Source organism: Lissotriton vulgaris, chromosome 9 (assembly GCF_964263255.1).
Source record: "Lissotriton vulgaris chromosome 9, aLisVul1.2, whole genome shotgun sequence".
In the NCBI taxonomy this organism is placed as follows: Eukaryota; Metazoa; Chordata; class Amphibia; order Caudata; family Salamandridae; genus Lissotriton; species Lissotriton vulgaris.
Genome location: NC_141697.1, coordinates 1,144,959,013 through 1,144,976,984, shown reverse-complemented (window position 1 = coordinate 1,144,976,984; position 17,972 = coordinate 1,144,959,013). Strand labels below are relative to the sequence as shown.

At 42.2% G+C, this 17,972-nt stretch overlaps 1 protein-coding gene across 1 annotated transcript in view; it reads right to left on the bottom strand.

Annotated features, from left to right (window-relative positions):
• The window catches only part of LOC147692933 (inter-alpha-trypsin inhibitor heavy chain H3-like), a 395,157-nt gene that overhangs the window by 82,400 nt on the left and 294,785 nt on the right, over positions 1-17,972 (bottom strand). Inside the window, exon 16 of the mRNA XM_086939194.1 lies at positions 6,704-6,742. Within this exon, the coding sequence (XP_086795320.1) occupies positions 6,704-6,742 (39 nt within the window). The remainder of the gene's footprint in view (positions 1-6,703; positions 6,743-17,972) is intronic.

Genomic DNA, 17,972 nt, shown 5'->3' with positions numbered 1-17,972 from the left:
CAGCTACCACATTGCTGTAGTCCAAAATGCTGCTCCATAATGGGATTTTTCTTCTTTGACAATGGGGACCCTCACACACATAATCGCCCCACTACTAACAAACATTTCTCCTAATAAAAAGCCAGACCCATCGGCTTTGCCGAAGCCTGTTCTGGCAAATAAGGTTGTATTGAATATATAGATTCACACATTTGGACAGATGAAGCAGAGCTCTGCTCAGCTGCGGACCGTGCAGGTAACTGCAGTTATGTGGTGGAGCTGAGTTGGGGGGATTTTGATGGACGATGCAGAGGGAACATTAATTATTTATTTAATGTTCCCTCTGCATCTTTGAGCAAACTCCCCCCATGTGGCCCCACCGCTGTTACCTGCACAGAACGCTGCTGGTTCTGCTTGACCTAATAGTGGAAAGCTATTTGGGACTGAGTAGGGCTTTAAAAGGGTATAATTTTCTAATCCAATCCCACAACAATCCAATATCATTTCATTCATAAATAAAATCATATCTGATAGAAGCATATACACCATAATATTATCAAATGTATGTGGTACTCTACAGCCAAAAATATGTAGTGATTTCAGAAATTTACAACAAATTTGAGAGGTACCAAGAGGATTGTCTATGATTTTTCTCGAAGGGACAAGTGCCAAAAAGTGATCGTTCTAATGTGAGAGGTAATTGAAAATGTGGGGATTGTGGTGCAGGTCTCTTCCCATCCTTGATACATATTCAACTTTGCTCCAGTAAAAAGTCTTAGGTAATTGCCTTTACTGGCAAAAATAAAATTGGCCTATATATCGCAGTAGGTTGGAAGAGAGGTTTTTGTCCACAACAAAGTTTTTATGATAGAAAAAAAATTGTTTCGGAACATTCCTGCATGTGCATTTTAGTGGACTTTCCTACATGTGGACAGTGAGGAGCCCTAGAAATCTATTGATTTCAAACAGTTCTCTATATACTCTTTTTTGATTCTCTGAATAAATAAAAATAGGATAATGTCCATAAACTCTTTTTAATTATGTGGATTAATTTTACATTTCCAAATTGTAATTCAGTTTATAACACTCCTTTTTTCTCATACAAATTAATTTAAATAAATACTTTATGGGAAATATGTAATAAGGAATTACAAACTGAAATTTATGTAAAGCCAACTGTATTCCACATAACCTACTGGGGAATTGTAAGATTATTTCCAAGCAATAATAGATTCAGCTTATCTAACCCAAACACTGTAGACTCATCCTTGGTTTCAAAGAACATGCTATCTCATCTGGACAAAGGTAAGAAATCACCTTTTAACATTCTGAACAATCACACATTTCCATCCATTAACAATACACAAACAAATAACCTACACATATAACAAACATACTTAAATGTGTATTAGGTGATTAACTACATTTATTGTGAATTGAAAAACCCTAGCAAATCCCCAATGAAAATATAATAGACTAACACATGAAGTTGCAGCTGGTGAAGTTTGAAAGTGATGATACTCAAACATAGAACTCAAACTACAAAGAGTAAATTAACAAGCTCATCTTTACACAGGCTGTTGGCACAGGTTCTACCCCCAAGTACATTTTTAAGAAATGCTTCAAATAGTCAATATTGCAATACAATTTTAAATCAAGTCAAGTAAAACCAATATATTCTAAATGCAATTTTGTAGAAGTACTCATGAAAATTTTTTAAAATGTTGGCAGAATGGTGGTTTTGTTACCACACTTTCCAGGTAGTTCTCAAAATAAAGGAATTCAATACAAATTGACCTTCTATCATTAAATAACTTGCTTTTGTTCAGTTGTGCCTCTAATTCTTTTAATTATTGTTATGACGAGAATCTGAATTTAATTAACCGTGGACTCCACCTGCTTGAATCTAGGAGGGCACCCCAAAGGCATCTCTGGCAAGTACACATTGTGATATGCCACCAATGTGTAGCCCGTCTGCGCCCGTCCGCGCCTGGACCGTGCCCAGTGCCAGGAACCCTGGCCCCCGCAGACTCCAGCCCACCCGCCAGATGTACGACGCCTCCACCCTCAACGCACTCAACACCGGTCGAATCCCGGGATGCTACCGAGCCACCCCGAGACGAACCCACGGACCCTTCAGCTGTCACGCCTGCAAGTTCTCCTGTATCCGGACCTGCCCCGCACCAGCACCCGCCAAGCCAAACACCAGCAGCAACCACCTCAAGTGCATCCTACTCAACACCCGCTCCGCCCACAGACACACCATCGAACTCTGGAACCTCCTCGACACCACAACCCCGACATCGTCTTCCTCACGGAAACTGGATGAATGACTCCTCAGCGCCCGACATCGCCATCGCCATCCCAGAGGGCTACAAGATCACCCGAAGAGACCGAGGCAACCAGACTGGAGGAGGCATCGCCATCATCTACAGGGACACCATCCGCATCACGACCAACACCGACGACACCCTGACAACCGCCGAACACCTGCACTTCCAGATCCACACGGACCCCAAAACCACCCTCAGAGGCACCCTCATCTACCGACCCCCGGGACCACGCACACAAGTCAGCGAAAACATCGCCGACTTCATCAGCCCGCACGCCCTCCCCTCCGCTGACTACATCCTCCTGGGGGACATCAACTTCCACCTGGAGAACAACAACGACCGCAACACCACCACCCTGCTTGACAACCTCGCCAACCTCGGACTCAAGCAGCTGGTGACCACCCCCACCCACCTCACCGGACACACACTCGACGCTGTCTTCTCATCCAGCAAAGACATCGTCTTCAGCCACGCCACCGAACTCCACTGGACGGACCACAGCTGCGTCCACTTCAACTTCAGAAGATCCACGATCCACCACCACCAGCAACAGGTTGCTCGAAGAAACTGGAACAAGATCACAGCAGACCAGCTCGCCGCCTCCCTGAGCCAGCACCCTCCCGCCAGCTCAGCGAACCCCAGCCAGGCCGCCGACAACCTCACGAAGTGGATCAGCAACTGTGCAGACGACCTCGCCCCACTGAGGACCCCGCCTAGCAGACCCGGCAGCAAGAAGGCCCCATGGTTCACCGACAAACTCAAGAGCTCCAAGAAGAACTGCCGAGCCCTCGAGAAAGCCTGGAGAAGGGAGCCAACACCGGACAACATGACCACCCTCAAGCTCGCCACCCGGAAGCACCATCAACTGATCCGCGCCACCAAGAAAACAGCATTCAAGGACCGGCTGGACAACAACGCACACAACTGCAAGGAACTCTTCAACATCGTGAAAGAGCTCTCCAACCCCAACGCCGGAAACAACGACATCACCCCGTCGCAAGACCTCTGCAACTCCCTCGCCTCCTACTCCCACAACAAGATCGCTGACATACACAACAGCTTCAGCCCACAAACAGCGCTCCCAACGACCGCACCAACGCCCCCCACCACCACCCTCAGCGCCTGGACCCAGATCAGCACGGAAGACACCATCTGCACGATGAACTCTATCCACTCCGGATCTCCGACCGACCCCTGCCCCCACCACGTCTTCAACAAGGCCGACGCTGTCATCGCACCCCACCTGCGGGACATCATCAACACCTCCTTCGACACCGCCACCTTCCCTGAGAGCTGGAAGCACGCCAAACTCAGCGCTCTACTAAAGAAGCCAACAGCGGACCCCACCGAACTCAAGAATTACCGGCCCATCTCGCTCCTCCCGTTCCCAGCCAAAGTCATCGAGAAGACCGTCAACAAGCAGCTGGCCGCCTTCCTCGAGACGAATGGATCCCTCGACCCCTCACAGTCTGGCTTCCGAGCCAACCACAGCAACGAGACCGCCCTCATCGCTGCCACCAATGACATCCGAGCCCTGCTGGACAACGGTGAAACAGCGGCCCTCATCCTCCTAGACCTCTCCGCGGCGTTCAACACTGTTTGCCACCACACCCTAGTGCAGCGCCTCAGCAACATCGGAATCCAGGAGAAGGCCCTGGAGTGGATCATCTCCTTCCTCGCTGGAAGGACACAGAGAGTCCGCCTACCACCGTTCAGATCTGCAGCCACGGAAGTCATCTGTGGCGTTCCTCAGGTCTCCTCGCTCAGCCCCACCATCTTCAACGTCTACATGAGCCCCCTTGCGGCCATCGCACGCCAACACAACCTCAACATCATCTCCTACGCCGACGAGACCCAGCTGATCCTCTCCTTGACCAACGACCCCGCCGCCGCCAGAACCAACCTCCACGAAGGGATGAAAGACGTAGCCGAGTGGATGACGACCAGCCGCCTGAAACTGAACTCAGACAAGACGGAAGTCCTCATCCTGGGCTCCTCGCCCTCCGCCTGGGATGACTCCTGGTGGCCCCCCGCCCTGGGCACCGCACCCTAACCGACAGACCACGCACGCAACCTGGGCTTCATCCTGGACTCCTCCCTCTCCATGACCAGACAAGTCAACGCTGTCTCCGCGTCCTGTTTCAACATCCTGCGCATGCTACGGAAGATCTTCCGGTGGATCCCCACCGAGACCAGGAAGACAGTCACCCAGGCCCTCGTCACCAGCCGACTGGACTACGGCAACGCCCTCTACGCCGGAACCACCGCCAAGCTCCAGAAGAGACTCCAGCGGATCCAGAACGCCTCAGCCAGACTCATCCTCGACATCCCCCGACGCAGCCACATCTCCGGACATCTGAGAGACCTGCACTGGCTCCCCGTCAACAAGAGAATCACCTTCCGTCTCCTCACGCACGCACGCACACAAAGCCCTAACGACCATGGCCCGAGCTACCTCATCAACCGCCTCAATTTCTACGCTCCCAAACGCCCCCTCCGATCGACCAACCACGCCCTCGCCGCCGTCCCCCGCATCCGAAGAGCGACAACAGGAGGAAGGTCCTTCTCCTACCTGGCCGCCAAGACCTGGAACACCCTCCCAACCGACCTCCGCCTGACCCAAGACCACCTCTCCTTCAGGAAGAAACTCAAGACCTGGCTGTTCGAGCAGTAGAGGAACCCCCCCCCCCCCCCAAGCGCCTTGAGACCCTCCGGGTTAGTAGTGCGCTCTATAAATGCCTTGATTGATTGATTGATATACAGTATTCTTCAGATATCTGGTTTGGCAGTATCTTGCAGTCTGTGGTAGAATCGAGTGATGTGTCACCCAGGGAAAACCTCCAAACAGGCACGCTGGTATCAATATGTATGTAAAGGAAGCTCAAACGTTTCCAATCTGTTGTCTTGTAGCAGTCCAATCCACTGACAACCACTTCCATCCCTTCTCTGCCTAAAAGGCGACATCTGCTAAAGGAACCACCACTGGTCTTTAATCTTTAAACACTTTTGATCCAGTGGAGGTTGATGAACTTTGAAAGTGGTAGGTCATAAAAACATACTTTAAAGAAGACTAAATAAGCAAAGCAAGTGTGCCAGATACCTGAGAGATTCACCCTTGAGGGAACCTTACATACAGAATTCTGAATGAACTCTTCCAGTATTTTTGTTTTTTGCCAGGCAATCTTGCCAATCACCAGGTGGGTTAGGTCTCACCATCCCTATGACAACCTCGAAATGTGAGTATTTTCACCACAGTTTCCCCCAAAATTATATATTTATTACAGTCAGTTAGAAAATCTGGTTACACTATCTCAAATGCCAATCATTTTTGAAAATATATAAAGCTATCTATCTTTCTCCATCTAGCTTCATCAGCAAAGTAAATGAGTTTCTACTTTGAAGGGGCAATACGGTCAGAAGCAAGTACAACAATCACATAACCAAAAGAAAAAGTCACCAGAGCACATAGTACAGGTTCATGATGTAATGATACCTCGAATGATTGAGTGCCGGATTCACAAAGGTCATTGTGTACGTTTACACTTCCTATAGTAATACTACTGCTTTTTTGTCTGTGCTTGCTTGTGCTAGCACTTTGAAGCCACAATTATTGATATCGCCTATGCTTTTTTTAATCATAAGGAGCTTCACACAAAGCAAAGCCTGTGAAGTTTTTGATAATTAAAACAGTTGAAAATTGAGAAATGTTTCTAATTTATATTACTCTGATTAATATTGGATAAACAAGTCCATCTTGGCTCAAATTTTATATCACATTGTAGTAGTCTAGAAGCTTAATTCAAGATCCACCTTAATAAATGTTGTGAGGACTTTCAGATCATCAAATTAACACATTACAAACTTTGTAAAGGCTCTTAAACAAGAACCCACAGATCTTCAAACAAAAAAATCCATACATGTGTTTAACCTAAATTTGAAAAACTATGTGGAAACAGAGGGGCTGATTCACAGAACTAACTTAAGACAAAATCCTAAACTTACTACTTTTGGTATTCACAGAAGTTAGGATTTTGTCTTAAGTTTGTCTTAAGACAGACTTAAGACAGACTTAAGACAAAATCCTAACTTAAGTCTGTCTTAAGTCTGTCTCAAGACATACTTAAAACAAAATCCTAACTTCAGTGAATACCAAAAGTAGTAAGTTTAGGATTTTGTCTTAAGTTAGTTCTGTGAATCGGACCCACAGTTTTGTGTACCTCAATAACGCAACTGATTATGTGTTTTGATCTAAGCAATTCATTAAATTAAAATGACCTCTGAAAGTCATTGCCTTCATGTTGTAAGTTCTCCTCTAAAGTTTTACAGCTCACTCTCTTCAGCAGCTTATATTTTTCATGCAGGTGAAGAAATATAAAAGTGAAGAAACTTACACAGGACAGATGACCCAGTCAAATCGATTTCATCAACATCTGTAAAGCAAAAAAAATAGAAAAATAATCAAGTTCTTTGCATCCTGATATAATGTAACATATGCTCCTGTTTCTGTACCAATCTATTATTTGCTGCAAAAGAACTAGCATAACAAACTAATTTTTAGACACACACTAATATACTTGGGGTGGCAATGTCAGCAGAGGATATACAAAATATTTGAAGTATAAGACAATCAAAATGAAAATCATTCTCCAGTAACTGCTACATCAACCGACCAGTTCTTTGAAGTCTTTTGGCCTCACAAGTGTTTAAGGATAAAGCAAATATTATAGTGATGGAGCGAGGTGGTAAAGCAAAATTTTGTATACCCCTTGTGAAATTAATGTCCCATAACCTTAACATTTGCTAATTGAGTATTGTGGTATGATTAATCAACTTTAGTATAAGATGCATACATATATACACATGGGAATACTAATTTGCCTGCATGAAGCAATTTAATTGACTAAGTTGTGTTGTTATTGTAATGTGAACTAATGCGCGGCTTAAATATAAATTAATGCAGCGTAAATGTGCTTGTTGTACCCTTTTTTTGTGCTGGAAAATCGTCGGAAACGTAAGTATAAACACATTTATTTGGCTTACCTGCTAGGTATTAACTAATGGGGAAGCCTTAGTAAGGGGGAAGGAAAACAGAAGGGATTTTAGTTCTATATTTAACATGGTTTTGTGTTTGTTTCTACGATAGTTCCAAGAAGGCCCCTGAGGCCTAGCCGAAATATGGCCGCTCTGAATAACTGCGAGCGAGTGCTGCAATGCGCATGCGCATGTGCACCAAAGGCCCGCAAGTGAGAGTGAGCTGCCTGTGCTTGGATGAAAAGTTCAAGGCTGCTGTACCCTGGAAGTCAGGATGGCTGCCAAAATACGAATGCTTGACTTTACTGAACGTGAGAAAGCAGCCCGAAGTTACAAGTCAAGGATATGCCTAGGCCAAAGACTATCTTTTAACAATAGTTCTCTATTAGGTTGCTGAATCATGGTGAACCGTGCTGTAATGATGAGGTGATGCTCATCCACCCCGAATTTGTGCAATCAGAACCCGAGTTGATGTTGATAGATACTTTTAGTTAGATTAAGTTTGAGAATTAGTGCAAAAAAAAACCTGTTTTTACTTCAAGTCAACCGCTCTTTCGATTTCTTCGTGAGACGCTGCCGGATTACTGATCGATTCCTGGATGTAAGACCCTTTGAATATTTCTTTGTTTTCTTTGCAGGACATAAGGATAAGATGAGGGTGTAAGTTAGGGATGCTAAGAGAGGATTAATTTGGGACTATCTGTTCTCTACTAAACTTCGATCTGAACTTTAAATGTCTAAATATTTCCGAGCTTTAAATAAAATGATCATTTTTTAAATTAATTTTGATGAAGTTACTTTGAATAAAGATGTAATAAATGCATAAATGTCAGACGTGCTAAAGTTGGCTTTTAATAAAATTAGAGTTATGGAAAATTAAAGCTGGTCTGGTATTTCCCTACGCCTATTTTTTTACTAGCTGGTCCATGGCCATTATGGCGTTGTGTCTGAATAAAATGTCATTTGTTGATAAACCATGGTAAAACTTATTTAGACTGCAAGTGTAAATAGCTAAAGAGACAAATTAGGTTTAGACACTCCGCCAATGTTACAGCATTACTCCGTTGTGTTTCACCGATCCCTGAAATAGAGCAAAACTGATAATAGAGAAGAGTGCAGTGTTATGGTCCCCACTGGTGAATGAATGCATGATTTGGTATTTCAGGGATAAGGTAATGTTAAAGGGAAAATCATTTCCGGAGTAGCACTGGAACAATAGTTCAAAGAACATTTCAACATTCAAGTGTGGTGGTAACAGAGTGTTACCACCACACTTTGTCATTGCACAACGTGGTCTTTCTAGACCACTCTAAGTAGATTATCCATGGCTTTTAGGAAAGTCAGGTACACTCATTTCTTTCTAGAGTGGGACCAACAGACATGTTTCCTCCCACAATACTCGAATAAAAGCACAGAGAGGAAATTCACATTGGGAGCATGACATGAGAAACAAGTATTGAGGTCCCCTTCACCCTTTCTCCAAAGACAGCACACACTAGAATACTGAACTAGCATTTTACATGGTTTTGTGAGAAACCGCTCTCGTGTAGTAAATATGAAAAAACATTGCAACACATATTAAACGTAATGTGGCAATTATAAAAGAAGAATCAGTTAATAATATTGAAGCAGACAACATATATTTGATGAATTCCTTGACAGGTAATCATTAGCACCGAAATAGCTTCCATAGTGAGGGGTGCATCACAGTCATATCATACCTGACAGCCAAGGCAGGCAGTCTATCGCACATGAGAACACATTTTTTTATGATAATCCGTTTTCCTTTTCATTCAGCAGCCTTGGTGCGGAGACAAGTTATCTTGACGATAAATTTGCTATTTTATAGGAATTTTCACAGCCATAGTGAAGAAACTGTGCCCATGATCAGTGAAGACGTGAGAGAAAATGCATTGGAATTCTATCATATTATAGATACAAATTAATTTGACTTGTATTACAACACTAGACAGAACATGAGTATATGATATAGACGACCAGTATCCTATCAAATCTCTGAATACACTTGCTTATGCTGATTTGCTCCATACATGCTGGAATTATACAACAGTTATGAATTAAATACCACATAGAAGCAATGTATGTATTCTGGGCATTTACTCAATGGAACTACATGACACTAAAAAATAAAATGACTGCTCAATAAACATGGTGATTCATGGTGATTCGTTATTTGATAGTTGTGCAGCACTTTCTAACCTAAAAGTGTAGTGCTAAACCTTTCTGCAGAAATATGTGCCTGAACATCTGGATAAAAAATCAGAGATAGCTGACGACTGATGGCACCATTACAATCCTTCCCATTTTCTTTGATTGTGGCACTGATATTCCAAAAAACTTTCATCTAAGTGGCTCTTACTCTCAGGAGACATTCAGAACTCCAAATCCAGTACTACCCAGTATGCCTTGATGGTATGCAAGGACAATGAAGACAAATAAATGGCCTACCCTGTTCTTAATCATGTAGATATCCTCAATGGAATTGTTCATACTCTGTATAATCTATGTGCAGAGACGTCTCATACAATTACCCTTTTGTATTTATTTTTGGGTAATATAATGATAATGTTTGTGAATGTTACCTGGATAGCACTGTAAACATCGCACTGAATACGGAGGCAATGCTTATCATGAGGACCATCATTAAGGTTACCCTTAGATGATCGACAACATGTTTCACAAGAAAGTTACATCTGAGATGGAATGATGCTGCTTCTCACAAAGAAAACACAGGGTCAGCCCATTTCGCACTATTCCACTATTCTACTTTTTATTTCAACAGTTGCTTTCTTTCCAAAAACCTTGAGTGGTGGGGCCTAAGGACAGACTACCCTAAATAGCCAACAAAGGGTTCATCACTGGGTTGATAAGCTTCTGTAGTTGAGGGGCCAATGGACATGAGGTGGGACTTTTTTTATATAATTAAAGAATTATTTTGTAGCACACTGCAATTTATAGAGAGACTCTTTTCCTATTGAAATGTCACTCTATGTTCACAGACATACAGTTTTACTGATAACACTACATAGCACTCAAATAATAATATGAAATAATATGTTTTTATGTGATTATTTGTGTTTTGACAACTAAAGTGTCTTGATTTGTTTTGATCATACTAAAATGTCTGTTTCCAGCGCAATTCAGAATTACAAACAAATATGCTTTATTTTTGCTTTACTAACTGTTGAATGCATATAGTTAATTTACTGGTATTTACATTTTCTTCTCTGTTGCAATAAGAGACATCATATAGCCTCTCCTTTCACACTCCCTGTACAGCAGCAAGATTGTCACATAATTCACTTTAAAAACTCCTCTCACTTTGCTGTCAGAAAATAAAGTAATAGCTAATACCCATGTTAAAAGAATAATTAGCAATTTATCAGAAGATATAGACTGACATTCAATCTATGTCTTTGGAGCACCAATTTGACAAGATAAACACAGATCACTATTAGCTGATAATAGCAAACAAAAGATCATCACTACAAGTGTTATTTTCAGTGTTAATGATCACATAATGAATGCATACATTATATATTGACTGTACGTTAAGTGGCCAATTTCTAAAGGTATTTCATTTATCATTTGTCTGCTTTCTTGACTTGGATCATTTTTATTGTTGTATTCTATTAGTTTGTAGCAATTAACTCACACAAATGTATTTTTACCAAACTAACAACTATGACTTGACATTCATTCATTATTGTGCCATGACAGCTGTGGTATTCTGTATTTCATCTCAAAATTGACTCCCATACCTATGATCTAGGCTTTGCCTGCATGACTAAGCTGTCCCTAACTAAAGGAATATTGGGAGGCCCTCTTTTGACAGTACAGTTCTGTGCTGATTTGATTGCAACGGTTGAAATCTAGTACCCCAATCCACCCCTGTCATCTTTAAAAGTGTTAAAATCATTGGGCTTTTAAACAGATGATTAACTGTCTCTGTGTTTCTTCCAGCAAAAAACTTTGAAAAATGCTTTTATGTTTTTCCCCCACAAAATTCCATAGTTGAATAATGAGTTTGCATTCTGCCTAGGTTAGATTATTGTAATCTACTAAATGGCTGTGAGCCTGTGACTATTATGAACCTCTCCAATCTATACAGAATTTTATGTTGACTATTGTATTCGGTTTGAAGGGGACTGAAAGTGTTTCTGAGGCTAGGAAAGGTATTTATTGACCTCCATCAAGCTGATGATTATATTAAATAGTCTGAGCCTAATCGCAGGACTTTCTATGATCTAGGAAAGTCTCCACTAGCAAGGTGTTTTTTAAGTATATCTGAATAAAACTGTAAGGTATATTGACTCCAAATATTTCAGAATTCCTTGATTTTATAAACAGAAAACTAGAGTTAGAGCACTGGGAGATGTGGGTCCTGAATGTTGGAACTGTATCCCACATTATCTAAAAAAATTAAAACATACTACTGAATATCTACTGTTCAGGAAAAGACTCAAAACCTTGCTGTTTGGCTAGAGATAATTTATTTTCTAGGATCTTAATACTTGTGTCTCTAAAATTGAGATTTCTGGTATTTCTTTTTTTCTTATTTTTTCTCAGTATTATTAGGTCTTAGCCTTCTTACATATTTGTGCAGTGTTGTCTCTTTTTCTCTACTGTGACAAGTGGACAATGGTTCATGTTTAATTAATGATTAAATACAACCATAAATAAATAAACAAATACATAAGAAATAATTGAAATGATTGTGTAACTCTGGAATAGCTTCTATACCAAACATCCAGTAATAATTAACAAAAATTAAAAGTGATCAATCTCCCATTTTTGATTGGAAACCTTTGCACACACTACCCATTTCTCAGTGTAATTGCCATCTTTTCCTTTGAAGGCCTGCCGGTCACTGCTGTTTTGTGTAAGTCATTCATCTTATCTTGATGGAGCAAACCATTTTTAGTTTTCACCATAAAAATGTACAATTTGAGAAGATCCACGCAAAGCTGTCTTTATTTACCTTCACCCTGACCTTATATGAACATATACCCTCCTACTGGTGAATAGGCTGTGCTCTCAGGCATTTTGCCTCTCTGGAAGATTTCTTTTTTAACTTGTTGGGGCCATATTTCTTACAAAATGAAACCAACTGCATTTGCCACTTCCATGAGAAAATTCACTCAAGAGGAGTCTGAGTCCACAAAAAAGTAGTTAGCGGAACTTTTAAAAATCCCAAGTAGTAAAAGTGTGATAGCGAGGCAGAGAATATTTGAGAGGAAGAGTAAGGCACTGATGGTCTGGTGAACTGGGGTGGGGTGGTGTTAGAGACAGGAGTAAATTAAGTGACCGGTAGGTTAGAGGGGTCATGAAGTATTGATGATGCTGGGGAACCTTGGGGCTGGAGATAGTGTAGAGCAGAATTGTTTGCAAGGTGGGCTATGTTAGGTGACTGTGAAGCTAGTAATAATAAGAGGATGTGCCTGGGAGAATTGGGCACAGATGTTTATATAATAATTGTAGGACAGAACGAAGGAGAATAAACAACAAAAGGCATTTATCAGAAAATGTAAGAATCAGTAGTTTCATAAAAAAATTGGTGGATATCTCATCAGCTCCATTTAGAGTACACAGTGCCTCTAAATGCTCTAAATAGGCTAAACGGGGCAACTGTTATTTTTGGTAGATGTCATACATCCACCAAATGCCAAATAAGGCCCAAGGTTTTATAGTGAAGGAGAAATCAAGGGAGTATATGAGGGGAGAAATGCTGAGGACCGTGACTGTGTGGGGATTGTTGCATGAGTTACAACTTTGGTGCAACTCTACAACATGTGACTTTCCAGCAACAGATGACATGGGTGAACTTGGTTCAAAGCACCAGCGGTGAATGTGAAAGACAATTTATTGTAGCCCTGCCAAACACTATTCAAAGTGTCATTGACATAGAAACATTGCTTTTGGGTTTCTAGTCTACCAATCCCATAAAGGGATCAGGGGCATCATTTACACAACAAGAATCCTTATTTAATTATTCCCAGTATTGCACACATTGGACTAAGAAGAATGAATACTTTTATGTTAACATTATTTATTACCACAGGGATAACCTATTTCTCTGTACCTCTAAAGCAACTACACAGAATATCATAAAAAGAGCAACAAAATACGTTATGAGTAACAAGAAATAAATGACAATTTCCAGCATTATTTTTTTTTTAATATTATTTTTATTAGCATTTTCAAAGACATAGCATGTCCAAACTTACGGCCACATGCATCAATTTTCCCGTTTGCAAATTCTTAATTGCAAAAATTAAGGAATCGCAATTAAGAATTCGCAAACGGCTATGCATTAAAAAATCGCAATTTTTTTTGCGATTTCTTAATTTTCCTTAATTGCGATTCACAATTTGCGAATCGCAATTAAGGAATCCCTTTCCATTGATTCATATGGGCCTAGAGGCCCACAGGAATGAAGGCATTCTCATTTTGCGATTCGCAATTAAGGAATCGCAAAATGAGAATGCAATTTCAAGGGTGCAGGGGGGTCCAAAGGACCCCTCCCCCTGCACTCCTGAAATGTACCTTTAAGTACTTTTTTCACACACACATGCCCCAAGGGCATGTGTGTGTGTCAAATGAAACTTTCAAGAATGCACTTTTGTGCATTTTTGAAAGTTTTTGCAAATTACCATGAAGGTTAACTTCATTGTAATTTACCTCTTCCTATTTGCGATTTAGCAATTTAAAAAAAATCATGCTTTGCATTTAATAAATTGCAAAATTGCGATTTCTTAAATGCAATCGCAATTTAAAAAATCGCAAATAAATTGCGATTTCTTAAATTGCGAAAAAAGCAAAAACCTTAATGCATCCCAAAAAAGGGATTTGCATTCGCAAACAGCCGAATTTTGCGATTCGCACCGTTTGCGAATGCAAAAACCCTTGATGCATGTGCCCCTTAGAAACAAAATACAGACCCCTGTGCTACAACATCCTTCATCCAGTTACCATATTTGTGCAATGCTACTACATGACAACATGTCAACTTTACCACAAAAAAAGGGCGAAACAGTTACCATATATAATTAATCAACCTGGTTCGTTCGCAGATAGTCCGTCAAATACTGCCAGTAGTCTCTTGGCCTGGATCCAGCCGGCATTTCTTCTTCATAGGTCTTCAACGTGTCCTGACAGTATGCAATATCTTGTAGCTACTGTTTGACTTTAGGAGCGTCTTTGCTATCCCAACACAGTGAAACCCTTCGTCTGGAAACAAGTAACGCAATCATACAGATCTTACGCTTAGTAGCCCGCACAGTACAAAGTAGCCTGAATAAACATGTACCCACCATCACACCTAAAATATGCGTAACCTTTTCCCAAAAACTCTGTACTGCTGGCAGATCCACGCAAGGTGCAGGAAGTATGCCGGTTCAGCACCACAACGTTTACATGTCGTATCTAGGCATAGACCATATTTATAGAGTTTGGCCGGGGTGTAATAAGTTTGATGTAGGTACTTTAGGTGTAAAATTCTCAGATTACCGTTAGGTGTCAGCCTTTCTGTAAGGGAGCATGCTGTCGACCATTCTTCCTCAGTAAGCAGAACCTCAAGCACCTCATTCCACCTGCTGTGAGCCTTACGTGTCATATCCGCTATCTCTTCATGCAAAGTAGTGTACTGTCTAGACACCAAGTGTTTGTTACTAGGATTAGTAATTATCATTTGTAACGCCTCTAGTTGGGGAGGTTCCGCTGGATAGGTGGGATACAATTTCTTAATTGCCCCTTGAAGTCTACGGTAGGTAAATCTAAACAATAGAGTTGGATTGCATATATATGCAAAGTTATGTTGTGTTTTAAATGTTGTGGAATGGTAGAGGTCCCCAATAGTATCTATCCCCACCTGCCTCAGCAGTCCCATGCCTACCTCCTCATGTGTGACCGATAATTCCGGATGGTGGTGTAACGGTAGTGCCAAAGCATATAATGGCAATTTATGTGACATGCTACCCATCCTACAACACGCAGTATTCATTGCATCTATAGTATTAATATCTTTGTCATGTAAAGGTGGCCTATGATGTGTTATTATTGCTGTCAATGGGGTCGGCAATGCATCTCCTTCTTCTATAGCCACATGTGTAAGATAGGGGACCTGGTTGTACCAATAATGCGCATATTGCGCTTGCGCACATAAATAATAAAGCAGAAAATCCCGCCCTTTAAAGCTACCCTTAGCATAGGGCAACGTCAAAGCTCGCAATTCTATGCATGCCTGTTTACCCGCCCAGATTAAACAACTCATAAAGGATGTCAGTCTGCGGAACACTTCAGTTGGAGGTATGATGGGTATTTTGTCTTCCATCTCGTTTATCGCTCTACCATAATTTGTGCGGATTACAACTTCAGGGACTCGGTGGTACTAAATGCCAAGATATTTCACTGATTGCCACTCCAAAGGAAATTCCGTGATGTGAGGGTGTGTTGTATCAGTTAGCGGTATAATCAGGGATTTTGCCCAGTTGATGTGGAGGCCTGATTGCCTCCCAAATGTAATATATTCCCGCAACAAGGGGGCTGGATGTTGTTTCAGATCCCGCGCACATCATGTCATTAGCGTACAAAGAGATATGTAACGGTCGCTGCGGAAATTGGAGAGCAGAATAATGATGTCCCTGTCTGATTTTACAAGCCAACGGCTCAAGTGCTATTGCAAATTCCATTGGGAACAGCGGGCATCCTTGCCTTGTCCCCCTTTTTATTGACACGTTATCTGAAGTGTAATTATTGACTCGTATACGTGCTGTGGGCTTGGTGTATAAGATTTGCACCTACTGTAGAAATATAGGGGGAAAACACATTTGCCGCAGTACCGCCATTAAATACGCCCATTCTTTTGAATCAAATGATTTGGCAGCATCTAACATAACCGCCGCTGCCCTAGTGTTTGGAATGAAGTAATGGGAGAGCGCAAAGTGTGTTCTGGTATTGTGGGCCGTGGACCTTGTAGGGATAAACCTCGACTGGTCATGTAAAATCAGATTAGGCTTGAGGGGCTGTAATCTGGTTGCCAGTAATTTTGCTAATATTTTGGTATCTACATTGATTAGTGATAGTGGCCGATAAGAATCACAAAGTTCCGGATTTTTAGTTGGCTTGAGAAGTGCAATTAGCATAGCATCCTGCAGTGAAGGAGGGAGTAACATCTTATCATATGCATCGCCATGGCGGATTCTGGAACACCAGCGATACATATATTATTATGGTGTGATCTCCCTTCCAAATCTTCAGGTTTATTCTTGATGACCTCCAACAGCTTCTCCATTCCTGTACATTTACTGGTCGTAGTGTGTGCTTCATCTTCCACCGCTGCAGTATGATTTTCAGCTTGGTCCAGCCGTCCCCCGTGTTTATCGAGCTTTGCCGACATGTCGTCAACTCGTTGAGTGAGGATATCCGGCTTTCCGTGGATATCTTGCAGACTTTTTTGAATTGCTTGGAGAACATTTTCCATTGCGTTGCCCGTTGTGGCTTCAGTTTCCAGTTCAGTGTCATAGTGAGCTGTTGCTCCATTTGCTTTCCTCCACGATTCAAATGAGAGTTTGGCCAGTTGTCTGTCCGGCTTACCCATGTTGGTAATTACGTGCACTCCAGAGTATAATAACAGACTTTTTAGTGCTCCACAACCTCTGAGTATCGCAATATGCAGTTGCCTTCTCTACTCAGAAGTGATTTCTCGCCCCTTGGTGTGGTCTTCCTCCAGGTATTATCGTATTTTGGCCCAGCTGATAGTCAAATAGCAACAGCTGCAGCACATCCACACAAAGATAGTTGTCATCCAGGACAATACCTCTAGATATCTAAAGAACTCTAGGCGTTGTGTGCAGGTGTCGCACAACAGCAGGTCACCCAAAAATGCACAGTGTGATCCGTAATGAGCGCCGTAAGTAGAGCAAAACACAGCCCGTAATCCATGCTAGCTGTAGTTGGTCTGCATGTGCTGAACTAGATGACTGCATACCCCTCTAAAAGCTCCATCACTACAACAAAGCAGCGTTACTTCTGGGCAGCAGGGATCAAGACTCTGAGCCTCGTAAGCAGCATTCGAATCCCTTTATTTCCACCACTCATGTCAGCATATATTTCGCAGGATTTATCTCTCCTCTCCCCACGAAGCGGACAGTCCGGCATGTGTACAGGGCAAAATTAAGGTGGAGCTAATATTATCTCCCGCATGTGATGTATGTACAGTAGTGTTAAGACGCAGCCATTCAAATGCTTGCCAGCCGGCCGCCATTTTGCAGCTTGCAGTGTGTCTGGTCCTGCTTCACATCATTGCCAGTGTACTGATCAGTTTGCAAGGCATCTACTGTTTACCGTGGATCAGAGCAGCAGATTGCTCCCTTGCTGTCCCCTTTCACGAGGCAGTACACAGTTACAGCCTGTAATGTACGGGGCAGCACGCCGCTGTTCAGCTTTGCTCTATCGCGCCTCCCGTCCAGCATTATATGCGATGTCTGCACCCCATTCCTCTTGCTGTGGTCCCTCACCTCCGCACCCCAGCACAGCATGGGGTTCCGAGGGAAATCTCTGCTGTCCCCACCTGGCACACGCAGCGGATATCACTTTGTCCACACTCGC